This window comes from Heterodontus francisci, chromosome 4, assembly GCF_036365525.1.
Source record: "Heterodontus francisci isolate sHetFra1 chromosome 4, sHetFra1.hap1, whole genome shotgun sequence".
Lineage (NCBI taxonomy): Eukaryota > Metazoa > Chordata > Chondrichthyes > Heterodontiformes > Heterodontidae > Heterodontus > Heterodontus francisci.
Window position 1 is genome coordinate 146,170,377 of NC_090374.1, and position 27,911 is coordinate 146,198,287.

The window sequence follows — 27,911 nt, forward strand, 5'->3', positions numbered from 1 at the left end:
ATAAATACGTTACACATTCACGTACATATTCACATGAGAATCGCATACACACAAATAGATTGCAAAGTGGAAAGTAGCTTTTTTTTGGGTTGGATTAAAGTCCTGAAGTAAATAAATGTTAAATACACCGGTGGAGTTGGATGATTTGGTGGTCTTCTGGCTGAAGTTGTATTCTTGAAGTCCTTGGCTGGTCAAAATGCACTTTGTGGCAGCCTGCTTTGCTCAAGGTTTTCTTGAAGGCAGACTTGTAGGTGGCTCTCTTCCCTTGGTCTCTGGTTGAACAGTTTGGAGGATTGAAGAGTCCACAGTTGCAGACTGTTTTCAAACTTGATGGTTTCTGGAGAGAGGGGGAGAAAGAAAGGGAGGCAACACAGCCTTTTCTGCAGCTGCACACTCAGTTAGTGCTTGTCTCTTGTCTGTGTAACAAAACTCCCAGTTTTTTTTTAGAGATGGTCAGATGGTCACATGGTTCTCTCAGTCCCCTTTGTTTTTAATGAAGTCCAAAGTCTGAAACCCAAAACCCTTCTCGGGTGATATTTTGTCAGTGTTTACCCCCTGGAGAGATTATGAATGCCTCAAGATATCTTTGAATGTCCTGCTAACGAGGGTGATCTGGATAATCTACTCAGTTGGCCAAAGCATTGTTCAGGCTGGGCTCCTTGTTAGACGCTCGTCTCCAATTTAATCTGGTATTTCAGATGCAGATTGCAGTGGTCATCTTGGCTGCCAGTTTTTAAAAGTTAACAGTAGGAGTTTTCCCATTAAAAGCCTAATGTAAGTTTTCAACCGATTAATATTTCTCATTTGGCATATAGTGTTTTCTTGACACATAGTAAAAAGTGCTTCACAAGAGTGTTATCAATCAAAATTTGACACTGAGCTATATAATGAGATATTCGGGCAGTTGACAAAAAATTTGGTGAAAGAGGTAGGTTTTATGGAGTGTCTTAAAGGAGGAGGCTGTGTTTGCTGACTATGCAACCACTAGATGACGCAGTATTGACACATGCGCAAATGTAGCTTAATCGACAGAACTGTCACTGTCTGTGATGTCTCAGGCAGCTGCCAGTACTAAAAATGACACTGCTCAATTTGACACAAAAAACAAATTGAACTCTGAGCCCATCAATGACCGCGATCACTGCCCCCTCCCCCAACAGTACCCCGTTCCCTCCTGCAATCACTGTCTCAATCGCCGTTTCTCTTCCCCACTCCATCCTGCGATTGCCACCTCAATCGCCGCATTCAGCTTCCTGCTCACTTCCGCAATCACTGTTTCCGTTCACCACCCACTCCTGCTCCTGTTTGCTTACCGCTCCATCCTGCCGTTCTGACCTGCACACGTCTGCTTGCCGTTCCCTCTGGCCACTGACTCCCTGCCTTGCCGCTCGGAGAAGCGGCAGACGAGGAAGTGGGAATGGCGAGGCGGGAAGCAAGCATCGAGCAGAACAGTGGGATGGAGCAGCAAGCAGACGGGCACGGGAAGGAGCAGGGACAAGAAGCTGAAACTGAGGTGACGATCACACGAGGGAGCGGGGTAAAGAAAGTGGTGATTGTGGGAGGAAGCAGGGTATTCTTGGGATGTATGGAGGCGTCAATGGTGGGCATTGAGGGGTGAAAACACTGGCGTCATTACATGGTGACGTCACCACATGCATGCGCAGATTCATACTGGCAAGCTGGCAAATGTTCAGATGCACTGATGTCGATGATCATCCTGCGCATGCTCTGCATTGTCAGGAGTCATTGCAAAAGGAGAAATGAGAGGTAAGATTTAGATTTTAGATTTAGAGATACAGCACTGAAACAGGCCCTTCGGCCCACCGAGTCTGTGCTGACCATTAACCACCCATTTATACTAATCCTACACTAATCCCATATTCCTACCACATCCTCACCTGTCCCTATATATTTCCCTACCACCTACCTATACTAGGGGCAATTGCTAATGGCCAATTTACCTATCAACCTGCAAGTCTTTGGCTTGTGGGAGGAAACTGGAGCACCCGGAGAAAACCCACGCAGACACAGGGAGAACTTGCAAACTCCACACAGGCAGTACCCAGAATTGAACCCGGGTCGCTGGAGCTGTGAGGCTGCGGTGCTAACCACTGTGCCGCCCTAAAGATGGTAAAGATGGCCTCCTTCTGTGCTGTAACCATTCCATGACTCAGAGGTTTAAAGAGGGAATTCCAGAGCTTTCGGGCCTTGGCTGTTGAAGGCACAGCCGCCATTGGAAGAGTATTTAAAATTGGGTATGTTCAAGACCCAGAATTAGAGGAGTGTTGTGGAACTGGGGAGAGTAGAGATGGGGAGGGAGGGAACATGGAGGAATTTGAAAGCAAGGATGAGTATTTCAAAATTATGTCGTTGTTTAACTGAGAGCCAGTGAAAGTTAGCGAGCACAAGGACAATGGATGAACAGGATTTGGTGCGAGTTGGAACATGATCAGCAGAGTTTTGCATGACCCCAAACTTACAGAAGGTAGAATTTGGGAGGCAGGCCAGACATGTGCTGGAATAGTCAAGTCTATAGGTAACAAAGGCATGGGTGAGTATTTCAGCAGTAAATGAGCTGAAGCAAGGGCAGAGTCAGGCAATGTTATGGCGGTGTAAATAGCGGTCTTGGTTATGGTGAAAATATGTGATTGGAAGCTTGTCTCTGGGTCAAATATGACTCCAAGTTTGCAAACTCTCAGCTTCAGCCTTACACAGTTGCCAGGGAGAGGGATGGACTCGGTGGCAAGGGAACAGAGTTTGTAGCGGAGATACTGGCTTCGGTCTTCCCAATATTTGGAGGAAGTTTCTGCTCATCCAGTACTGGATGTTGGATAAGCAGACTGATAATTTAGAGACCGTGGAGGGGTCAAGAGAGGTGGCAGTAGGATAGAGCTGGGTGGCTGGGTGTTGTCAACATACACATGGAAACTGAAGCTGTGTTTTTAGATGATGTTGACAGGGGGCAACATGTAGATGAGAAATAGGAGGGGCTGAGGATAGATCCTTGCAGCTGATTCTCTGGCTGCAACTGGGTAGATAAGCATGGAATCAGACGAGTGAAGTTCTACCCAGCTGGATGACGGTGGAGAGGCGTTGTAGGAGGATGGTGTGGTCAACCATGTCTAAGACTGCCATCAGGCTCAGAAGGATGAGGAGGGATCATTTACCATGGTCACGGTCACATGGGATGTCATTTTTAACTTTGAGAAGAGCCATTTTGATTCTGTGGCAGGGATGGAAACCTGATTAGTGGGATTCAAACATGGAGTTCTGGCAAAGCTTAACATGGATTTGGGAGGTGACAGCATATTAGAAGACTTTGGAGAGGAAAAGGAGGTTGGAGATGGGGTGTGGTTGAGCAGATCGGTAGCTGCAGAAATGTGGTGAATAAAGGGCCAAAGGGTAGACAGTAGGGATTTTGAAAGTGTAGTTGTAACTGAATTGGGAAAGGGTTTTTTTTTCAGAAGCGGACATAGAGATAGTAGTTTTGGGATGATTTCATAAGGGAAATGGATAACATTTATGTTATTGTAAAGGTCCTGGAACCCTTATAATAAGAATGTTATTGTGTCAATCACTGTAAAATTGGTTATTAATGCATATAATCTAGATATGGACAAAAATTGGTCCTCCTGCTTGTTTTCTGGGTGAAAAACCAATAAAAAGAACCAATTCCAGGTGCAACATATCACTCCCAATTGAGTGCTGCCAGATTAGTAAAGGTAGCTTTGCAGGTGGTCATCATAAACAGATTTGCTGGCCCTTGTGTGTGTTAATAAGAGGCCTGACATCAGTTCAAGAATCCTGCTGGGGCATTTGTCTGCATTAGGCCTACTGTGCTCAATTTTTAAAGGCCTGTATGCAGCCTGGCCAGCGGTCCTGAGGACCAGTAATGATCGAGACTTTGACTGACCAGTTTGCCCTCTTGTCTCACTGTCTGTGCCCAGTTTGTGCTGGCAAAGTGGTGCTACAAAACCTCTACATGTTCTCAACACTATTTCTTGCATAAATAAAAGTCAAAACAGAAAATGCTGGAAATTTTAGTATGTCTGGCAGCATCGGTGGGGAGAGAAACAGTTAAAGTTTCAGTCAATGATCTTTGATCAGAACTGTGAAAAGTTAGAGATGTTAGGCTTTATGGGGGAAGAGTGGGAAAGAGAACAAAAGAGAAGATCTATGATAGGGTGGAAGGCAGGAGAAATTAAATGGGTAAAATGATTCATGGCACAAGGCCAAAGAGAGTGGTAATGGGACAAAAGATGTGTCTAGAGGAGGTGTGAATGGCAGAATTATGACCATCTCCCATCTGAAAGCAAAAAAAAAGGAGTGGACCAGGGTGTCATGGTCGGAACAATCCCTTTTGGAATACATAATTGGGAAGGGGTGGAAAAATGTGTTTGGTGGTGGCATCACGCTGGAGGTGGTGGAAATGGTGGAGGATGATCCATTGAATATAGAGGTAGAGTGGAAGGTGAGGACGAGGGGAACAATATCATCATTCTAGGAGGGAGGGGATGGAGTATGACAGAAGTGGGTGAAATAGAACAGACAGGGTGGAGGGCACTGTCAATGTCGGTTGACGAAAAAGGACTGGTATGGAAGGTGGCATTGTCAGAACAAATGTGCCTTAGACAGAGAAACTGGGACCATGGAATACAGTCCCTACAGAAGGAGGATGTGAGGAAGTGTAGTTAAGGTAGCTATGGGAGTCAGTGGGCTTACAGTGAATATTGGTTGATATCCTATCAATACCCACCTGCAGTAAGACCTAGACAGCTTTCAGGCTTGTCTGATAAGTGGTAAGTTGCATTCGGTCCACACAAGTGCCAGGCAATGATCATCTCCAACAAGAGGGAATCTAAACACCTCCCCTTGGCATTCAATGACACTAACATCACTGAATCACTGAATCCCCACCATCAACATTCTGGGGGGGGTTCACCTTTGACCAAAAACTTAACTGGACCAGCCATATAGATGGCTACAAGAGCAGGAAATAGACTGGAAATTCTGCGGCGAGTAACTCGCCTCCTGACTCTCTCAAGCCTGTCCCCACCATCTACATGGCACAAGTCAAGAGTGTGATGGAATACTGTCCACTTACCTGGATGAGCACAGCTCAAACAACACTCGAAGCTGGACACCATCCACGACAAAGCTGGCCTTTTGATTGGCACCCCATCCACCATCTTAAACATTCACTCCCTCCAACACTGGCACACAGTGGCAGCAGTGTGTACCATATACAAGATGCACTGCAGCAACTTGTGAAAGCTCTGTCGACAACGCCTTCCAAAACCGTGCCCTCTACCACCAGAAGGACAAGGGCAGCAGATGTATGGGAACACTGTCACCTGCAAGTTCCCCTCCAAGCCACACACCATCCTGACCAGGAATTATATTGCCATTCCTTCACTGTCACTGGGTCAAAATCCTGGAACTTCCTCCCTAACTGCACTTATACATACACCACATAGATTATAGCAGTTCACCACCACCTTCTCAAGGGCAATTAGGGATGGGAAATAAATGCAGGCCTTGCTAGCGATGCTCACATCACACGAATGAATAAAAAAAATGGAGACAGAGAGGTCAGGGAAGGGAAGAGTCAGAGATGAACCATATGAAGGTGAGTGAAGGGTGGAAATTGGAAGCAAAGTTGATGAAATTTTCCAATTCAGGGTGAGAGCAGGAAACGGCACTAGTATGGTCATCAATGTACTGGAACAAGAGGTGAGAGAGGAGGCCTGAGTAGGACTGGAACAAAGAACATTCCACGCATCCTTCAAAAGGCAGGCATAACTAGGACACGCGGGTTCCCATAGCCTCACCTTTTATTTGGAGGAAGTGAGTTGAGTTAAAAGAGAATTTTTTCAATGTGTTCCGCCAGCTGGAGGAGGGCGGTTGTGGGTGGGGAATGGTTAGGCCTTCGTTCAAGAAAGAAGAGGAGAGCCCTCAGATAATCCTGGTGGGGGATGGAAGTGTGGAGAGTTTTCATGTCCATGGTGAAAAGGAGACGGTTAGGGCCAGGAAACTGGAAACTGTTGGTGACAGAGGGCATCAGAAGAGTCACAGATGTAGGTGGGAAGAGACTGGACAGGGGGGAAAAATAGTTAAGATAGGAAGAACTCATTTCAGTGAGGCAGGAACAGGCTTAAATGAGGGGTCTGCCAGGGCAGGCTTTTTGTGGATCTTGTGCTTGCACTTGATGCCTTTGTGAAGCAAATGGGTTAAAGATTTTGCAAACTTAATGGATAGAGGAATATCAGTACAAGTAAATCCACAAATATTGCCATTAGAAATCTTTTTTACTAACTTGTTTGCCACCATCTCATGAAAGCAGTGCTTTTTTAAGGATTAAACCATTAAAAAGAGCAATGTTTAAAGTTAGCATTATTTATCTTTGGGATTTGTATTTATCTCTTTGTATGCTTTCAATAGATTTATCTAAACATGCCTTGCACCATCGGGAGAACTGATTGAGAAGAATCATTTTGCCTGATAGTGTGATGGAAATGAATTAACATCGGTGGATACTGTCATTCATCAAGAGTGTTTCAATATTGGTGCTTTTTTCCATTTTGTGCTTTTTCATAAATGTTGTGCTCATCATCTGGCTGCAAGTGGCATCAAAAATCAAGTCAAGTATAATATGTTCTAAGGGTAGAGTTGAGCTGTTTCTACTTTGTCCCAGCAGGATGACTAAACCCAAACTCAAACTTTGCAGTAATACTGCCAATAAAAACTTTTGCTACTTGTGATAAAAGCAGTCACTTCTGAAATCCCAAAAACATTCAATTGCCCAGGAGTCCAGGCTTGCAAACCCTATTCAATACTGGTTAATATTATGCAGTTTTCAGAACATGTTCTTCCTAGTTCCATGTATCCCAATACTTACAGATCACAGGTTTAGTCATCAAATTAAAGTGTCAGCGTTGCTAGGAATATCAGACAGAATACACACTAATAAACAGTCATGGTGCTGGCCACTGGAAAAATACAATAGTCTGGTTAAAAATTGTGGGGATCTTTTGTGGAGAAATGTTGGGTCAGTTCAGAGACATTGTAGACTAATTCAGATGTGTTCATACTCCCATGCTAACTCACTAGAAGGGAACCGCTTTGAGATTGATGAGATATTTCTTCATCCTTTACACTGTGAAAAGGGAGATTTTTATCCCATCAATCAAAACTGGATTATCCCCAGCCCTTTATTTTTATTGTTACTTTGTTACAATATATTGTACAGTACATTCATAATATATGTGGCACATTGTAGTAGTGAGTTTTGTTGAGTGGTTTAGCTTGTCAGTTCTCCTAATAATTGATTCTAATGTTGTTAGTGGGTACTGCTTTGCTTGCTCGGGGTATCAATGTCCATGATCTATGGATGTTCTACAGTGTCTTAAATGCTCTCAAAACCAGGATACCTACTCAATGTAGATACAGCTGGAAGGATTATTTCCCAAACCGTTCACCTAATTTGTTCTGCCATTGAAAACAATGCCAATAGCAAAAATTCAAGGTTTGTGACCAGAAGTGACTATACTTTTTTTGCCATTCAACATCTCTTGTTTGGATCTCCTGGGAGGGAGGAATATTGGCCAGCAAGACAGGTAGTCAAACAACCTACAGTGAAACTGAAGAAATCCCATTCTGACAACCACTTGGAAAAGGAAGATAACCTTTGTGCACTGAGTACACAGGAAGGGGGAAGAGAATCAAGTGTTTTTTTCTTGAAAATTTTCTGCTATATGATTCCAGTGGACTTGGATGGGAGATGTTCAGCATCAATAGTGAATTTGTACATCGGTTAAAAGTGTGCTATTGACCCATAGAGCAGTATATTAATCCATGTATTGTGAGGAGTGAAATGTTATCCCATAAGAATGAGAGTCCAGACAAGGTAATTATTTCAGATTCCCATTGTCTGATTTTCTCCTTAACCCACATGGCAACTACTCAGCAACTCACAAAAGTAATGGAACTGATATGGGGTTTTGAATGGACTACCCACCAGCTGCTGCAGTTCTCTCTGCTGTGGTTATGAATTCACATACAACTATGTTGGGTATTACGTGAAGCAGCCTTCTTTGAAGTGCCACTAAAGTGTAGAAGGAGTTGTGGAAGTCGTTAAATGCAGACGTCAAACCTTAACAAATTGAAATGTTTTCTTTTAAATGATATCTCATGAGAACAATTTCAAAGGCAATTTCCCAACCCGTCCCACCTTCAGAGAGTTTACCCATCAAAACAGCACAGTGACTTTTCATGAGGCACAACTGGAAATATTGGAATTTGTCACAGCTGTTGGATAAATTATATGAAACCTTTACAAGACTACATTTTTTTTAAAAATGGTAATGCAACAAAAGAAATTTCACATTTATGGTTACCTGTGGCTTGCATCGCTAGTTTTTTGATAACCACAGACCACTATTTTCTTTGCCTCCGTACTTGCCCTGCCTACAACCTACTGTCCTTCATATCATTAATGCTTGATCTGTCGTTAAAGAAATAAAAAATTGCTCAATGGTCAGAAAGTTGCTTTACCATGTATATATGAAAGATACCTTAACCTTTTCAGTATGCAATAATCTCTACAAAATACTCTGCTGAGATGATTTGCTTTCAAAGATATTTATCTCAAATTGTGATTTGTTGCTCTCATTCTGAATTGACTCCTTACTTTATGCTTATAGCTCAGTCTAATATCTTAAACTGTACCCTGAAAATGATTCAAGCTTCTTAATATCTATCCTCTACTGAGTTAATCCCTTTTTCCAGGAATTGTTTAAGCAGAATAAATTGAATGATGCTTCAGTGCACTGACCTTCTGTATATGTATGTTGATGAAGTTACAAGCTTTTTCTTTATACTGATATCACTCAAAGAAATATTCACTTTCAATTCTGTAGGTTGGGGAGACAATTGGGATCACTGAAGAGATTATGGGATTGACAATCTTAGCTGCAGGCACTTCTATTCCTGACCTCATCACGAGCGTGATAGTAGCACGGAAGGGACTTGGTGATATGGCAGTGTCCAGTTCAGTTGGAAGCAATATATTTGACATTACAGTTGGGTAAGTTCACGAAAAATAATTTCAAAATACTTTTTAAATCATTTTTGCCACTTCTGTTTATTTCATTAACAAAAAAACTTTACAATAATGATTGCATTGTTTGTCCTAAATAACATTACACAAAAGGCTTTTAAATAGATGAATTAACAGCGCAATTAGATATAAACGGTTATGATATAGTAGCGATTACGGAGAAATGGCTGCAAGGTGACCAAGGATGGGAACTGAACATCCAAGGGTATTCAATATTTAGGAAGGACAGGCAAAAAAGGAAAGGAGGAAGGGTAGCATTGTTAGTAAAAGAGGAAATCAATGCAATAGTGAGGAAGGATATTGGTTCGGAAAATCATGATGTGGAATCTGTATGGGTGGAGCCAAGAAACATCAAGGGGCAGAAAATGTTGGTGGGGGGTTGTCTATAGGCCCCCAAACAGTAGTGGAGATGTAAGGGATGGCATTAAACAGGAAATTAAAGATGCATGCAATAAAGGTACAACTGCAATCATGGGTGACTAATCTATATATAGATTGGTCAAATCAAATTAGCAAAAATACTGTGGAGGAAGATTTCCTGGAGTGTGTACGTGACGGTTTTTTAAACCAATACATTGAGGAACCAACCAGAGAATGGGCTATCCTAGACTGGGTATTGTGCAATGAGAAAGGATTAATTAACAGTCTTGTGTGGGGTCCCTTGGGGAGGAGCGACCATAACATGATAGAATTCTTCATTAAGATGGAGAGTGAAGTAGTTGAATCCGAAACTAGGGTCCTGAATCTAAATAAAGGAAACTACGAAGGTATGAGGCGCGAGTTGTCTATGGTAGATTGGGGAACTTTACTAAAAGGGTTGACGGCGGATAGGCAATAGATAATATTTAAAGAACGTGTGCATGAATTACAACAATTATTCATTCCTGTCTGGCGCAAAAATAAAACCGAAAAGGTGGCTCAACTGTGGCTTACGAAAGAAATTAGGGATAGTATTAGATCCAAAGAGGAAGCTTATAAAATTGCCAGAAAAAGCAGCAAGTCTGAGGATTGGGAGCAGTTTAAAATTCAGCAAAGGAGGACAAAGAGGTTGATTAAGCGGGGGGAAATAGAGTATGAGAGTAAACTTGCAGGGAACATAAAAACTGACTGTAAAAGCTTCTATAAATATGTGAAGAGAAGATTAGTGACGACAAATGTAGGTCCCTTACAGTCAGAAACAGGGGAAATTATAATGGGGAACAAAGAAATGGCAGAACAATTAAACACATACTTTGGGTTCTGTCTTCACAAAGGAGGACACAAATAACCTCCTAGAGATGTTAGGGAACCAAAGGTCTAATGAGAGGGAGGAACTGAAGGAAATCAGTATGAGTAAAAAAAATAGTGCTAGGGAAATTAATAGGGCTGAAGGCTGACAAATCCCCAGGGCCTGATGATCTACATCCCAGAGTACGAGAGAAATTGGCCCTGGAAATCGTGGATACATTTGTGGTCATCTTCCAAAATTCTATCAACTCTGGAGCAGTTCCTACAGATTGGAGGGTGGTAAATGTAACCCCACTATTTAAAAAAGGAGGGAGAGAAAAAACAGGGAACTACAGACCAGTTAGCCTTACATCAGTAGTTGGGAAAATGCTAGTCTATTATAAAGGATGTGATAGCATCCAAGTGTTCTGGATGCATAAACGGGATTGGGCAAAGTCAGCATGGGTTTACGAAAGGGAAGTCATGCTTAACAAATCTACTGGAGTTTTTTGAGGATGTAACTGGTAGAATAGATAAGGGAGAACCAGTGGATGCGTTGTATTTGGATTTTCAGAAGGCTTTTGATAAAGTCCCACCTAAGACACATGGGATTGGGGGTAATAGAATGGCATGGATTGAAAATTGGTTGACAGACAGAAAACTGAGAGTAGGAATAAACAGGTCTTTTTCCAGGTGTCAGGCAGTGACTGGTGGGATATCGCAGGGTTCAGTGCTTGGGCCCCAGCTATTCACAATATATATTAATGATTTGGGTGAGGGAACTAAATGTAACATTTCCAAGTTTGCAGACGACACAAAGCTGTGGGGGGATGCAAAGAAGCTGCAATGTGATTTGGACAAGTCGGGTGAGTGGGCAAATGCATGGCAGTTGCAGTAGAGCGTAGATAAATATGAGGTTATCCACTTTGGTTGTAAAAACAGAAAGGCAGATTATTATCTTAATTGTGATAGATTGGGAAAGGGGGAGGTACAAGGAGACCTGGGTGTCCTTGTACACCAGTCGCTGAAAGCAAGCATTCAGGTGCAGCAAGCAATTAGGAAGGTAAGTGGTATGTTGGCCTTCATTGCAAGAGGATTTGAGTAGAGGAGTAAGGATGTCTTACTGCAGTTATACAGGACCTTGGTGAGACCACATCTGGAGTATTGTGTGCAGTTTTGGTCTCCTTATCTGAGGAAGAAAGTTCTTGCCTTGGAGGGAGTGCAAAGAAGGTTTACTAGGCTGATTCCTGGGATGGCAGGATTGACGTATGAGGAGAGATTGGGTCGACTAGGCCTATATTCACTAGAGTTTAGAAGAATGAGAGGAGATCTCATAGAAACCTATAAAATTCTGAAAGGACGAGACAGGCTAGATGCAGGGAGGATGTTCCCAATGGCTGGGGAGTCCAGAACCAGGAATCACAGTCTCAGGATACAGGGTATGCCAGGAGAAATTTCTTCACTCAGAGGGTGGTGAACCTGTGGAATTCTCTACAGCAGAAGGCAGTGGAGATCAAGTCATTAAATATATTCAAGAAGGAGCTAGATATATTAATGCCAAAGGGATCAAAGGATATGGGGAGAAAGCAGGAACAGGGTACTGAATTAGACGATCAGCCATGATCTTTTTTGAATGGCGGAGCAGGCCCAAAGGGCCGAATGGCCTACTCCTGCTCCTATTTTCTATGTTTCTATGAATATCAAAGAAAAGGGTCCATTTGGATTCTTCACTGCACTGCTCTCATCAGTTTTCTATACCGACTGTTAAAGCTTTAACAATCAGATTTGGATCTAATTTTCTCCCATTTGTTACATTTCTGCCCTTCCCATTGCTTCATGTACAGCACACTGACCACTGAATGGCAAGACCAATTCATAGGTCTTTATCAATGCCATTGCTGACTTGCATTTACATAAACATATTGGCGATGAATTGGACAGCCCTGAAAACAAGATTGCACTGTGCAATTAACCCACATCCACTGATTACAGGCAGCATGCCAACTTTGTGCTGTCTGCTTATTTGAATGATCTCCACATCCAGCCAGCCCCAACCACACTTCTTCAGCAGGGACCCAATATCATGAGTGGCTAGCACCACTTAAAGCTACCCTGTACCTCTTAAAGAGGAGGTGCATTGCAGCTGGAGCAGGTGCTGAGAGACACAGTTGAAGAGAATCTGACCTGTGAAACAGTGAGAAATGGTGCAACATAGAAAAGAGCGAGTTCCAAGGTTTCCACACACTGCACTGGAGGTCTTGGTGGAGGTCAGTGAACGCTTCTTCAAATGCTATATTCTGCCAACTGCAGCAGCAGCCTCAGTCACTGCTTAAATCACCACACCTCCATCACTCACCTACCAACAATCTCTCATAATTCAGGCCTCATACCTGACATTCATAGCTTCACCTCCCCCTCACACACTCAGCACTGTTGCAAGCCTCAAACTGATATTTCACAGGTTGCATTGCTGCTAGCTAGTCAACCATGACAAACAGATTGCACAACATTCACTGGCACACTTCCCTCTCTCTTACAGGACTAGGTGGTGCAGCTGGAGCTAACTGGAGGGGAACAGTTGTGCCTGTATATCCTAATGCTCATGGAGAAGACATTGCTGGTCATTATTAAGATGGCCATTGCTGAGGCTGTGGCCAGCAGCAGGGCTGAAACCATTGAAAATGACAGTATCTTCATATTTGATTTTACACTCGCAGCCACTAGCTCAGACATTGCGCGTATCATAAAGGATAGATTACAGGTGGGATTGTACGTGGTGAAGACATCAGGCACAAGTGACATGCAGCCAATATGGGGGCAAGGATAGCTTAGGTGCCATCTCAACAAAGGGCGTGCTCGTACATTGGTTCCACTGGAAAGGACTTCAGTGGTTATGTACAACAAAATGCTTGGTGCACTGGGAAGCCTCCCAGAAAGGCTGTGGTCAGTGTCGAGGAACATAGAGTCCAGCACCAATTTGGTACAAAGCTTGGAGCCCATCCATTTCAGCATGGAGGTGATGACCAACACTGTTTACACACTTACCATCATAACATCTGATGGTCAATGTCACAGCTTCCATTGCAGCACACGCATCAACTGCCCAACATCTGAGTGCTACAGTGGAAGACCAGATTGCTGTCATGCAAAGTCAGCTTGCTGCCATCGTGGCTGTGAATACCATTGTTCAGAGGGACTCGCAGGGTATCTCAGCAGTCCAGCAATCTGTCGTCTAACTGATTACTTATGAGTGCTGAAGCACCACCCCAGAGGAGTGGCAGTGCTTCTACGGAGCACAAAACTGTTGTTGTCCTTTCTTGAAAAGACAGCATTCATCCTCCCGACCCTGCCACTCTGCCAGTGCCCTTCCTGTTGCCTTTCTGCCAGCCAGCCCAAACTGCTGCCACCTGTGCCGATTATCGTACAGTCCTCAGCCGAGCTTTCCAGAAATGATCGAGGTCTTCCTCCAAGGCCATCTGCAGTCTCCTCCACTGGAAGTCAGCAGTCATAGAGGCATAGAGTCATAGAGAGATACAGCACTGAAACAGGCCCTTCGGCCCACTGAGTCTGTGCCGACCATCAGCCACCCATTTATACTAATCCTACGTTAATCCCATATCCCCTACCACATCCCCACCTTCCCTCAATTCTCCTACCTACACTAGGGGCAATTTACAATGGCCAATTTACCTATCAACCTGCAAGTCTTTGGCTGTGGGAGGAAACCAGAAATCTGCAACCACTGGGGTAGCACTGCACAGGAGCAGTAGGCTAGGCAAAGGCACACAGAAGATAGGACCTGAGAGAATGCACAACAGTGATTAGTTGAGTTCTATATGTAATATTGCATGATTTGTTTTATAAATTTGGTTTGTAATGTTTATTTTATGGTGGCTTTTATTTTTGTATTGTGGCCAAGTAGATGCTGAGATGGTCAGTGACAGAGAGAGGTAAGAAAGATGAGACGATGGTGAATGGGGAATTGGGGTTGTGGTTACTTCTGTCACGCCTGGATGAGTTCTTTATGGACAGCCTAAGCAGAAAGAAGCTGTCTCGGTTGCCCAATCTACTACCACCACCACCACTCACTGTATAGCTGGTGGCAAGGGCCATTCCTCATGATGGTGATGTGCAGCATGCAACAGACTACCATGAATCTTGACACCTGTTCTGCTGAGTACTGCAGAACTGCTCCAGAGCAGTCCAAGCAGCGAAACTGTTTTAGCACACCAGTGGTCTGCTCTATTATATTTTGTGTGGCAGCATGGCTTTCATTGTATGTATGCCATCAGCCATGTCATTAGCGGATAGCCCTTGTTGCCCAATAGCCACCATTTAGTTTTCCACGGTGGCTCAAATGTAGCAAAGTGAAGGCATCGTGACTGCTTCCAGGATAGCAGGCACTGATGTGCATGATTCCTTGCCTATGGTCACACACTAGCTAAACGGTAAAGGAGTAGAATCCCTTTCATTTCTGGTATAGGGCAGAGTAAACATGCAGTGTTTACCTGCAGTCGGACCTGCATGGGAACGCCTAGAACCGGGAGCAGAGAGCAGGCGTTCTGGAGTTTTGAAAAGAGAAAAAAACCGTGACATCACAGGAAAGCTGCAAGGGGTTTGGTTGGTGAGTAACTGCTGTTAGAGAATAACTCTAAATAGCTGGGTAAGTAACCAAAGGAAAGAGAAAGGTCTACATTTTTTTTTAATATAGTAGGTAGGTTTTTTTTTAGGGAATCTACGCCCCGAGTGTAAATAATCTAATTTTTGGGTAATTTAAGGGAGTAAATTAAGGGTAAGTCATGGCAGGGCAGCTCAGCAGCATGGAGTGCTCTTCCTGTGCAATGTGGGAATTCAGGGACACTTCCAGTGTCCAGGGCGAACACGTGTGCAGGAAGTGCCTCCAGCTGCAGCTACTCAAAATCCGTGTTTCAGATCTGGAACGGCAGCTGGGGCGACTATGGAGCATCTGCGAGGCTGAGATCATCGTGGATAGCACGTACAGGGAGGTGGTCACGCCGCAGGTAAAGACTGCTCAGGCAGTAAGGGAATGGGTGACCGCCAGGCAGAGTAGAAGAACTAGGCAGGTAGTGCAGGAGTCCCCTGGGTCCATCTCCCTATCTAACAGATTTTCCGCTTTGGATACTGTTGGGGGAGATAGCTTCTCAGGGAATGCAGCAAGAGCCAAGTCTGTGGCACCAAGGGTAGCTCAGCTGCACAGGAGGGGAGGAAAAAGAGTGGGAGAGCTATAGTGATAGGGGATTCTATCGTAAGGGTTACAGATAGGCATTTCTGTGGCTGCAAACATGACTCCAGGATGGTATGTTGCCTCCCTGGTGGTAGGGTCAAGGAGGTCACGGAGTGGCTGCAGGACATTCTGAAAGGGAAAGGTGAACAGTCAGAGGTCATGGTTCACATTGGTACCAATGACATAAGTAGAGATGAGGTCCTGCAACAAGAATTTAGGGAATTAGGCAGCAGATTAAAAAGCAGAACCTTAAAGGTTGTAATCTCTGGATTACTCCCGGTGCCACGTGCTAGTGAGTATAGGAATAGGAGAATAGAGCAGATGAATGCATGGCTGAAGACATGGTGCAGGAGGGAGGGCTTTAGTTTCCTGGATCACTGGGTCTGTTTCTGGTGAAGGTGGGACCTGTGCAAGTTGGATGGGTTGCACCTGAACTGGAACGGGACCAACATCCTTGCTGGGAGGTTTGCTAGTGCTGTTGTGGGTTGGGGGGGTTTAAACTAATTTGGCAGGGGAATGGGATCAGACTGGAGGTACAGTAAGGGGTGAAGAAGTCAAATATAGAAGATAAAACTAAGTTAGTCTGGAAGGCAGAGCAAATATAGACTTGTTAAGGCACAAGCGAATAATGCAAGGCTAGATTGCATCTATTTTTACGCAAGGAGTCTTACTAGTAAGGCAGATGAATTGAGGGCGTTGATTAGCACATGGGAATATGATATTGCTATCACAGAGACATGGTTGAGGGAAGGGCAGGACTGGCAGCTCAGTATTCCAGGACATAGAATCTTCAGGTGTGACGGGGGGGAGGAGGGGAGAGGTGTAAAAGAGGAGGTGGCATTGCACTGTTGATCAAGGAGTCAATTACTGCAGTAAGAAGGGGGTGATCTCTTAGAAGGTTCCTTAAATGAGGTCATATGGGTAGAACGTAAAAACAAAAAGGGGTCAATTACTTGGCTGAGAGTGTACTACAGGCCTCCAAACAGTCAGGGAGCGATAAAGGAGCAGATGTGTAGGCAAATCTGAGGTGTAAAAATAATAGGGTAGTTAATAGGGGATTTCAACATCCTCAAAATCAACTGGGATAGTCCTAGTGCAAAAAGCTTAAAGGGGGTGGAATTCTTAAAATGCATACAGGACAGCTTTTTGAGCCGGCACGTAGAAAGTACTACAAGAGAAGGGGTAGTACTGGACCTAATCTTAGGGAATGAAGCCAGACAAGTGGTAGAAGTGTCAGCGGGAGAGCATTTTGGAGATAGTGACCATAACTCTAAGATTTAAGGTAGTTATGGAAAAGGACAAAGATGGACCGGAAATAAAGGTACTGAATTGGGGGAAGGCCGATTTCAATATGATAAAACAGGATCTGGCCAAAGTGAACACACCTACAACTACTTGTAGGAAAGTCGACATCAGACCAGTGGGAGTCATTCAAAGAGGAAATAGTGAGATTTCAGGGCCAACATGTTCCCGTAAAGGAGGAAGGGTTGGACCGACAAGTCCAGGGAACCCTGGATGTCAAGGGATGTAGAGGATTAGATAAAGAAAAATAAGGAGGCTTATGGCAGATTCAGAGTGCTGAAAACAGTGGAGGCTCAAAACAAGTATAGAAAGTCTGGGGGGAGGGAGTGGGGGGGGGGGGGTACTTAAAGTAATTAGGAGAGCGAAGAGGGGACGTGAAAAAACACTGGTGGGCAAGATAAAGGAAAATCCCAAGGCTTTTTATAAGTATATTAAGGGCAAGAGGATAAGCAGGGAAAGAGTAGGGCCCATTAGGGACCAAAGTGGCAATCTTTGTGTGGAGCTGGAGGACATTGGTTACGTTTTAAATGATTACCTTTCTTCTGTGTTCACTATGGAGAAGGATGATGTTGGTGTAGTGATCAAGGAGGGGGATTGTGATATACTTGAACAAGTTAGCATTGAAAGGGAGGATGTATTAGCTGTTTTAGTGAGCTTAAAAGTAGATAAATCCCCAGGCCCAGATGAGATGTATCCCAGGCTGCTATGTGAGGCAAGGGAGGAGATAGCAGGGGCTCTGACACAAATTTTCAAATCCTCTCTGGCCACAGGAGAGGTACCAGAAGACTGGAGGACAGTGAATGTGGTACCATTATTCAAGAAAGGTAGCAGGGATAAACCAGTTAATTATAGGCCAATGAGTCTTACATCAGTGGTAGGAAAGCTATTGAAAAAAATTCTGAGAGACAGGATTAATCTCCACTTGGAGAGGCAGGGATTAATCAAGGATAATCAGCATGGCTTTGTCAGGGGGCGATGGTACCTAAAAAATTTGATTGAATTTTTCAAGGAGGTGACTAGATGTGTAGATGAGGGTAAAGCAGTTGGTGTAGTCTACATGGACTTCAGTAAGGCTTTTGATAATGTCCCGCATGGGAGATTGGTTAAGAAGGTAAGAGCCCACGGGATCCAGGGCAATTTGACAAATTGGATCCAAAATTGGCTAAGTGGCAGGAGGCAGAGGGTGATGGTCGAGAGTTGTTTTTGCGAGTGGAAGCCTGTGACCAGTGGTGTACTGCAGGGTGCGGTGCTGGGACCCTTGCTGTTTGTAGTGTACATTAATGATCTAGACATGAATGTAGGAGGTATGATCAGTAAGTTCGCAGATGACCTGAAAATTGGTGGTGTCGTAAATAGTGAGGAGGAAAGTCTTAGATTACAGGACGATATAGATGTGCAGAGCAGTTGCAAATGGAATTTAATCCTGAGAAGTGTGAGGTGATGCGTTTTTGGAGGACTAACTAGGCAAGGGAATATACAATGGATAGTAGGACCCTAGGAAGTACAGAGGGTCAGAGAGACCTTGGTGTACTTATCCATAGATCACTGAAGGCAGCAGCGCAGGTAGATAAGGTGGTTAGGAAGGCATATGGGATACTTGCCTTTATTAGCCAAGGCATAGAATATAAGAGCAGGGAAGTTATGATGTAGCTGTATAAAACACCAGTTAGGCCACAGCTGGAGTACTGTGTACAGTTCTGGGCACCACACTATAGGAAGGATGTGATTGCACTGGAGAGGGTGCAGAGGAGATTCACCAGGATGTTGCCTGGGCTGGAGCATTTCAGCTATGAAGGGAGACTGGATAGGCTAGGGTTGTTTTCCTTAGAGCAGAGAAGGCTGAGGGGTTTCCTGATTGAGGTATACAAAATTATGAGGGGCATTTAAAGGATAAATAGGAAGAAACTTTTTCCTTTGGTGGAGGGGTCAATAACCAGGGGGCATAGATTTAAGGTAAGGGGCAGGAGGTTTAGAAGGGATTTGAGGAAAAAAACTTTCACCCAGAGGGTGACTGGAATCTGGAACGCACTGCCTGAAGAGGTGGTAGAGACAGGAACCCTCACAACATTTAAGAAGTATTTCGATGAGCTCTTGAAACACCGTAGCATACGAGGCTATGGGCCAAGTGCTGGAAAATGGGATTAGAATAGATAGGTGCTTGATGGCTGGCACAGACATGACGGGCCGAAGGGCCTGTTTCTGTGCTGTAAAGCTCTATGTCTCTAAATGACATTGTGGGGAAGCCTGTAATCCTAGCGAAACCATGTTCTTGCTCCACCTGCTTGTCTCTGGCAAAAGGGAATGAAATGTAATCACCTTTCTTGGAATACAGAACCTCTGTGACCTCCCTTGCACAACAGTGGTTGGCAAACTGAAAAATGTTGCAAATATTGCCAGTTCCTGCCTGGAAGGAGACAGACACGAGTTCATAGCCAAGGTCACCTTCACACCCACAGGCAATGGGGTCTTGGCCCTCCTCTGAGGCTGAAGTTATCTTATAGCAGGTGGCAAGTTTCAGTGAGGACCTCCTTAGTGAAGTGTAGGCAGCTCACAGGAAAATTGCTCCCTGAAAGCTCTGGGTGGATATAGTCTCCTGCTTAGATCCTTTCCCCCACCAACCTGCACCCACCACCCCCCCCCCCCCCAATCCCCCTTCTCTTCCCTCTTCAAGCAGTTTCTCCTGCTCTGCATGGCCTTTGCTGGTTCTCCAAGGGGAGTTCCTGCTAGTGCACTCATGTCTGGGAGCAGCTGGTTTGTGTAGAAGCCTTGAAGTGAGCAAAAACTCCTTCAGCACCTGCCACAACACTGCCTGTAGACTTTTGCAACTTGAAACACCTATAGAAAGCACAAAACACTTATAGAATCATGGCAACAGTCAGAGGAAATGAACCAGCAACTAACCACTTTGTAGTTGATCCTTTTAAACAACACGGATGGGTGTTCTTGCTGCTGAATGCATGGCCAGCTGTGTGAGGTTGAGAGGGCATTAGCTGGAACACTGAATAGCACTGTTGGCATCAAATCAGCACTGTACACTGACTGAGGTCATGATCTGCCTGCTCTGCATATTTCTGGTGAGCACTCACTGCACGTGCTTTAACATTTGCACCAATATAGCGCCTGGCGCCATTCGTCCCACAAGAGTGTGCGTGCGAACCAGATGCCATCTTGGAGTTTGAAGAGCACTCATAGTACCTAAAAAAAAAAAAAGTGTTAATCAGTCCAATTTCTCATCATTCTTGGGATGTGAGCATGACTGGCATGGCTGGTATTTATCGCCCATCCATAGTTGCTCTTGAGAAAGGTGGTTGCGAATCGTCTGCCTAAACCACTACAGTCTGTGTGCTGAAGGTGCTCCCACGATGCTCTTGGGAGAGGGAGTTCCAGGATTTTGAATGAGCACCAATGAAGGAATGGCAATATATTTCCAAGTCGGAATAGTGTGCAGTTGGGATGGGAAGTTGAAGATGGTACTGCTCCTATGCATCTGCTGCCCTCGTCCTTCTAGGTGTTAATATGTTTGGCAGCTGCTGATAAAGAAGCCGTGGTGTGTTGCTGCAGCGCATCCAGTAAATGGTACGTATTGAAGCCAATGGTGGAGGGAGTGGAAGTATAAGCCAGTGAATGGAGTGCCGATTTAATGGATTGCTTTATCCTAGATAGTGTCAAGTTTCTTGAATGTTGAGATGTATACGTACACTTTATAGTTAAAGTCACTGGACAGCAGTTGGAATCGGGAGCCCTGGCTGAGCCACCCTAGCTGTGATCAACCATCTCAACCTGGCATCAATAATTCGCAAACCTCTGGTCTGTGTGATATCTTACCATGCAGTGCAATTGTGAGCTATATTGAAAATTTCAGTCATAACCACCAAGGGAAAGTAAATAGATCAGGCAGTAAAACTGTTATCAACCTGCAATACAAAATCTAACCCATAATGTTTCCAAGTGCAGCTGATCTGTTCTCTGCACCATTCTTTGTTTTGGTTCTATGATTGACTCCACTTCATCTTACTTTCCTCTTACCCCCTTGCTCCACTCCTATCTCAGTCTCCTACATATTCCTACCATGCTTGTAGTTTACCCTCTAATTACCCAGCCGCCTTCATGCTTACTTTGCCCATTGTTCCCTTCCTACTCAAGTCCTAACACCTCCCTTTTCTGATCCACATGCACGCTGTGACTGTCAACAGTTCCCTCCTCAGAAGAACAATTACAAATTTTAAATCTGAGATTGAAATTTAATGCAAAGAAGTGTGAAGTGATGCATTTTGGTAAGAAGAACAAGGAGAGGCAATAAATAAAGGGTACAATTCTAAAGGGAGTGCAAGAGCAGAGAGACCTGTGGGTATATGTTCACAAATCATCGAAGGCGGTAGAGAAAGTGGTTAAAAAACACATGGGATCCTGGGCTTTAAAAATAGAGGCCTAAAGCACAAAAGCAAGGAGGTTATAATGAACCTTTATAAAACACTGGTTCGGCCTCAACTGGAGTATTGTGTCCGATTCTGGGTACTTTAAGAAGGATGTGAAGACTTTAGACAGGGTGCAGTAATGATTTACAAGAATGATTTCATGGATGAGGGACTTTAGTTACGTGGATAGATTGGAGAATCAGTGTTTGTTCTCAGAGAAGAGAAGGTTGAGAGGAGATTTAATAGAGGCATTCAAACTCATGAGGGGTCTAGACAGAGCAGATGGAGATAAACTGTTCCCATTGGTGGAAGGGTCAAGAACCAGAGGACCATATAAGATGAATGGCAAAAGAACCAATGGCGACATGAACTTTTTTTTCGCAGCAAGTGGTTAGGATCTGGAATGCACTGCCAGGGAGCATGGTGGAGGCAGATTCAGTCATGGTTTTCAAAGGGGAATTGGATAAGCACCTAAAGAGAGGAGATTTGCAGAGCTATGGGGGAGGTGAGGGGGTGGGGTGGGTAGGTGGGGCAGGGAGGGAGGAGCAGAGAGCCAGCAGAGATGTGATGGGCTAAACGGGCTCATTCTGGGCTGTAACCATTCTATGATTATTACCCCCTCTTTGAAAACCAACCCTTTCGTCCTTGCCAACTAGAACCCCATTTGCAACCTACCTATCACCTCTGAATGTTCTTAAACATGTTGCCTCCCAGCACCATGTCCATCCCTCCTATAACTCCCTGTTTGAAACCCTCTAGTCAAACCTCTTCAGATCTGAAATAGCCTTAATCAAAATCATGAAATCTCTGACCGTGATGTATTATCTCTCCTTGTCTTCATTAGCCTCTCTGCAACATTCAACAGGTTAACTACATCATCCTCCTCCAATGCCTCTATTTTACTGCTCAGCTTCATGAGACTGCTGGCACATCATTCTATTCTTTTCTAACAGAATATAGCCAGTACATCTCCAGCAATACATAAGTTAAATACTGCAGATGCTGGAAATTGGAAATGAAAATGCTATAAATACTCTGGTCAGGCAACAGCTGTGGAAAGAGAAAGAGATTTAATGTTTCAGGCTGGTAACATTTCGTCAGAAAACCATTTGACAGGTCATCAACCTGAAAAATTAAATCTGTTTCTCTTAGGATTTAACAAAGCTCAGTTTCAAATTTCATATCACACAGATTGTAACATTGCATGTCTCCTCACTTATTTTAGTTTCTTTGCAACTCAGACCCGGATACATGTCTTTATTACAGCCATACAACAGCTGAATGTTACCATAAGCATAATTCTGTTAAACTACTATGCTTTAAGAAAGAAATAAGTTAACATATGGACAGTGTCAGCTTGACTGAATGGTAGAACTCTGGCCTCTGAGTTAGAAGAATTTGAGCACATAATCTAGGCTAATACTTCATTGAAGTACTGAGGGAGTGCTGCATTGTTGGAGATCATGTGGTCATTCAAGATGAGATGTTAAAGTGAGGACTCATCTGCCCATTTGGCTAAATATTAAAAAAAAAATTCCCTGGCACTTTTTCAAAGCAGAGCAGGGAATTTTCTTGGTGTCCTTGCTAATATATATCAGATTAACTGTTTAGTTGTATCATTTGCTGCAGCACTTGACATTTAAAAGCACTGGGTAAATGTTGGTTCTTTACATGGTTAAAATAAATTCGTGTCCTCAAAAAAAAATAATCTCAGCATAAATAGTAATGAAATTATAACTGTGGATTTGTCTTTTCCATGTTTTTGCAGCCTTCCCTTTCCATGGCTCCTGCACGCCTTTACGAACAACTTTGTCCCAATTCAAGTCAGCAGCAATGGCCTGTTTTGTGCTATTGTTCTCCTCTTCGTCATGCTTCTCTTCGTTATCATTTCGATTGGGGCCTGCAAATGGAAAATGAACAAAATTCTTGGACTGATAATGTTTGTACTGTACATTCTGTTTCTGATTGTCAGTGTTCTGTTAGAAGAGAAGATCATCGAATGCCCAGTAACAGTCGGATCTTTTTGACTGTATACTTTATTTTCTTGAGGTACTGATGGGAAAATTGAGTCATGCTGCCTGCCGCCGCTTTGTTTTTCTTTTAAGATTGGCTCAGCTGGCCATGCAATTTAATGGAGAATGAGAAAGTAATACTAAACAATAACAACTGTATTTTTGCTTGATTAATTTTCTGTTCCCATTTCAAGCAAATGAATAAAGTTGGTGTTTGCATCTGTGGCATTCCTGAATAGAGAGATTTACACTTTCTGGGAATTTACTCTGGGTTAATCTAATGTCTGCGGGAAGACCACTGCCCAAGTTGGTTACTAGCCCCTTAAGATTCTTTTCAATTTTTTTTGTTGCTAGGTGATATTTCAGTAGCAGAGTTTTTTTTCTACCAGTTTTTCAGATATTGAAATAATGCATTATATTTCAGAATGACTGGTGTGAAGTAATTTATTTTTAAAAGACAATGTTGCATAAAACTGGTTTTTGGGCGCATTTTTTGGGGGCATAATATTTTTGGGTTCTCAGTTAGCCAAACCTGCCTGTTCTTTGGGTACTGAGAATCAGATTAGTACTGAAGGTGTAATTGTTTGATACAGAATTACTTCTGTCAGTCTTATTGGGTTTTTTTTTACACATTTATTAAATCATTACATGATTTTATGTTTTATAACTTTTTTTGGCTTAGCACAACAATTTTAATCAGTACATCTCATGAATAAAATAATGAAGCTGCTATAAATCGTGGTACTTGAAAGCAAATTCAATCAGGTGTGAATGACAATATTAAGGTCATAAAGCTATTAATCTATTATTAAGGTCATAGCTATTTATCTATAATACACATCATCGCTTTGCTGCCTAAAACAGAATAAAATGTAGTCACTGACATTCTGCCATATTGTGGAATTAACACCTTAGGGCCTATAGATCATTTCTGCACTTTACTTGGACAATTATAGATCGACATTGTTGTATGTTTTCTTTTTATTGTATGTTTTTTTTTTAAAGACCATAATACACTTTCAAAGTAAAACTTGATATGTAATAGGTTACAATAGCCTTTCTTTGAGTTGAGGTTTAAGATGCTGTTAAATTGAATCTTAAATTTAACCTAAGAAAAATCTACATTCCTTTATTTGATTAGATTGTATTTGTACCCTTAAAATGCAAGTGCAGTAATGAATCAAGTTGTTGATCCATTGGAAAAGAATTCACTGTATGAACACTTTTGCACAGTTCTCTACATCAATTTCCTCGTACTGTGTATAAGCTTTGTGTAGTATTTACTGAGAAACTCTAACACAGGTAGAGGGTGAGGCACGGCAAACCCATTGTGCCCTCTTAACATCACACGGAATGTAGATCTTGACTCTTCATTGTGCTACTGTTACTTGCTCTATGTAATATGCTCAATATTCCAGATTCAGTAAATCTGGAATCGTATGAAGGTGTACTTTTTATACACACGCGCACACACACGCACAAATAAATGAATACTTAACAAACTAGGGCTGTATAATGTTAATGCTCAACAGGTATTCTAGTTGATTAGGATTCAATATGTTAATTTACAGCTGTCAATAAAAATCAATACAGCAATAACCTCATTTTGATGGGCATTAAAGTATGTACTTGGATCATAATGCTCCTAATGAAATGACATTATAGTATTACTACTATTGTCAATCTGGGGGTGGTATTTGTGATGTTCCTTGTGTTGGGTAGACATTGTTCTTAATTGCAAGTTGACAGCATTTTGGGCAGCAATGGAAAGGAAGGTATGTATACATATTCAAAATTTTATCGAAGCAGTGATTGTTTTGACAGAAGATGGATGTAAGTGCTGAAAGAGACTCACAAGGGGCTCAGATATGCACACATCTTTTCAATACAGTTATTGGATTGTTGGGATTTACTCTTCATATGCTGAATATTGTGTGTCAATAAATCTAAATAACTTCTGACACACGTTTTTAAACTGGGGTGACTGGTACTATTACCAGCAACAGAACAGAATGTCTGCTTCCAACAAGGCAGAAAGAGAATTCTGATTAGACACTTTGAAATGAATAGGCAGATAGTTTGATATCCTTAGCCAGCCACAGCATTCATTTCAACTTCTCTACAACCTGAAATATGGAATTGAATTAAAGATCAATTAAAGCTCAAAATTCGCAACAAAAAATTTAATTTCACTACAATCGTTATTGAGTAAATCACAGTCATTCACTTTTTTCAGTCATTTCATCTGAACGGGTGAAGCAGGATCAAATTAATGTTTCTTACTTGACAGGGCAATGAGCTTTAGCAAAAAGCAATCTTCTGTGTTCTTTCTGGGAGGTTTTTAGTATACGTGTTTTTTTTTTGCTTCTCAGCATGATTACCATTCCTAGTTTTTTTTTGTCTATTTTATGTCCTTGGCTCTTACTTCACCTATTTATGTTCTATTTTACTTTCTTATCATTTACCAACTCCATTTCTGAGTGTAGTAGTTTGTGAATTTCCTTTCCAAAGTATCTCATTGTGTGTCTCTCTCTATAGGTTCTCTTTCTTGGTCTTGTTTTTTAGTTGTCTTTCTATATTCCAACTCAATTTTACCACTCTACATTTACAAAATAAATATTTCAATCTATTTTTAATAGCATATACATAGTGTTTTTTAATAAACAATCAAGACACTACAAAAATCAGTACCAATGCTAAAATAAGTGTTAGCTCCCTTGTATGATCCTGCTCCTAGTTTCACACCAATTATATTTTTAATTTTTATTTTAAAAATCTTATTATACTGAAATCCTGATTGGAGCAGGCCTGGCTCATCCCTATTCAGTTTTGCCAAGCAGTCATAAAAATGGGGTAACCTCTTCATTTGCATATGTTGGAACCTCAGGCCTAGGTGTCTTAGGTGACCACCAAGAATGTCTGAAAAATGATCTTTCAGGTGCATTTGATGCTGTGATCTCTGAAATTGGCTCTCAATGTGCCAGTTTTATACCTTTAATATGGGTGCAACATGGTCCAATTGCATCTTACTAAATCATGTGTTTTGTGTCTATAGATAAATTAAAATCTTCAGATAATGTCAAAAAATAGCACAAGCTTTCTTTCAGTTCATGACATCCTCTGAGCCTTAACATATTATAGGCCTCCTTGAATAATTTAAAATCCTATATAATTTATAGAGACTAAAGGTCAACTGCATAAAAATACTCTAAAAGAAGCTGATGAGCAGATTTTTTTTTTGAGAACAAGAAACCTTTTTTCTTCCCCATTTCTTTTTAGACTTCACATTTAACTGTAGTCAAGAGAGCTAGGCAAATGTGTTGACTCCACTGTCATTTGAATGCTACACAGAGCCAGTCAAGAGAATGGTTCTACCTTCATTCTTTCCTCTATATGCCTAGCCACTGCCTAATGTTTCCCCACAGTAATAAGCCCAAGATTGGGAATTCACTGGTGCAGGGATCATGGGACCCATCCTGCTTCCTACCAACCTATGCAGTGATACAGTGGCCCAACTATTCAGCTGCATTGTCCTTGCTTAAAGATACATATTTCAGTTTAATTGTAGGTACAAAAGTCATGTTTCAGGAATGAATAGATGGATACGATGTTTTCCTGATCAAACATTAAACAGAGCTAATATTGTAATGATTCCAAAGTAAAGAGCAATCTTCAATTTGCTACAAATCAGCATTGGATTGTATAATAGCAAGTACTGCTAGAGGATTTATTGATTACAGGCAAGTTGCACTTGCTCCGAGCATTGAGCCCTAAGTCCAAAGTATTTGCAATTGTTATGATTGTGCAGCTCAGTAGAAGTTACCGCAGTTTCCTTTAACATTGTAATCCTTTGTTCCTTTATGTCAAACTGATGGCTGTCTCTGCTGCTATCTTTAGTGCTCAGGACTGGCCAAGAGTTGTCGTCTTGTCTCTAGCACTCATACTATTGAGGCACACTTGAGTTAACTATTCTTTTAAATGGGTATGGAGCTGCAATATTAACCACAAGGGGTTGACTCAAAAAAGTGAAAATAGATATATTAGATAAAAGTACTTAATGCATTATTACTGAGTTTAAGTTGTTGGCAAATAATGGAACCCACCATCTCAAAGAGCTGCTTGGCTTTGGCTAAGTGAATTATGGTTCTCTGTAAAGATTGTATTGCTTAGATTGACAATATTTAATTAAAATTCTTATTGACAGCAGTAAATTAACAGAACAGAAACATACAAATATGGTAGTAATAGCATAATTATTTTAGGTCTGTAAGACTTGAATGAAAGTCTTATTATCCTGAATAATTAGAGATAAAGTGCAGTGAATACTAAATGATAAGCTATTTGTTAATATTTCCAGATAGATTCCACTCTCTTTCTATCCCCCTGATCACTCACTTCCTGGATGTATTGCATGAAAATGAAATGTGACAACTTTTAATGAAATCATTTCTTAAAAAGTCTGACCCTTCTAAATAAAGTGGCATATATTCCACCCATCAAACTTTGTTTTGGATTTGCTACACCCTGGATTTATTATAAACTTCAATCTTTGTGCCAGGTTACCAGTGTGTACAGTTTCAGTTGTAAAAGATCAAATCCAAACTCAGTGGGTG

The 27,911-nt window shown here is 42.3% G+C and overlaps 1 protein-coding gene across 1 annotated transcript in view; it reads left to right on the forward strand.

Annotated features, from left to right (window-relative positions):
• The window catches only part of slc24a2 (solute carrier family 24 member 2), a 297,402-nt gene extending 273,740 nt beyond the window's left edge, over positions 1-23,662 (forward strand). Inside the window, exons 9-10 of the mRNA XM_068028910.1 lie at positions 8,919-9,085; positions 23,055-23,662. Coding sequence (XP_067885011.1) covers positions 8,919-9,085; positions 23,055-23,313 — 426 coding nt within the window. The 3' untranslated portion in view covers positions 23,314-23,662. The remainder of the gene's footprint in view (positions 1-8,918; positions 9,086-23,054) is intronic.
• Positions 23,663-27,911: the final 4,249 nt, after the last annotated feature.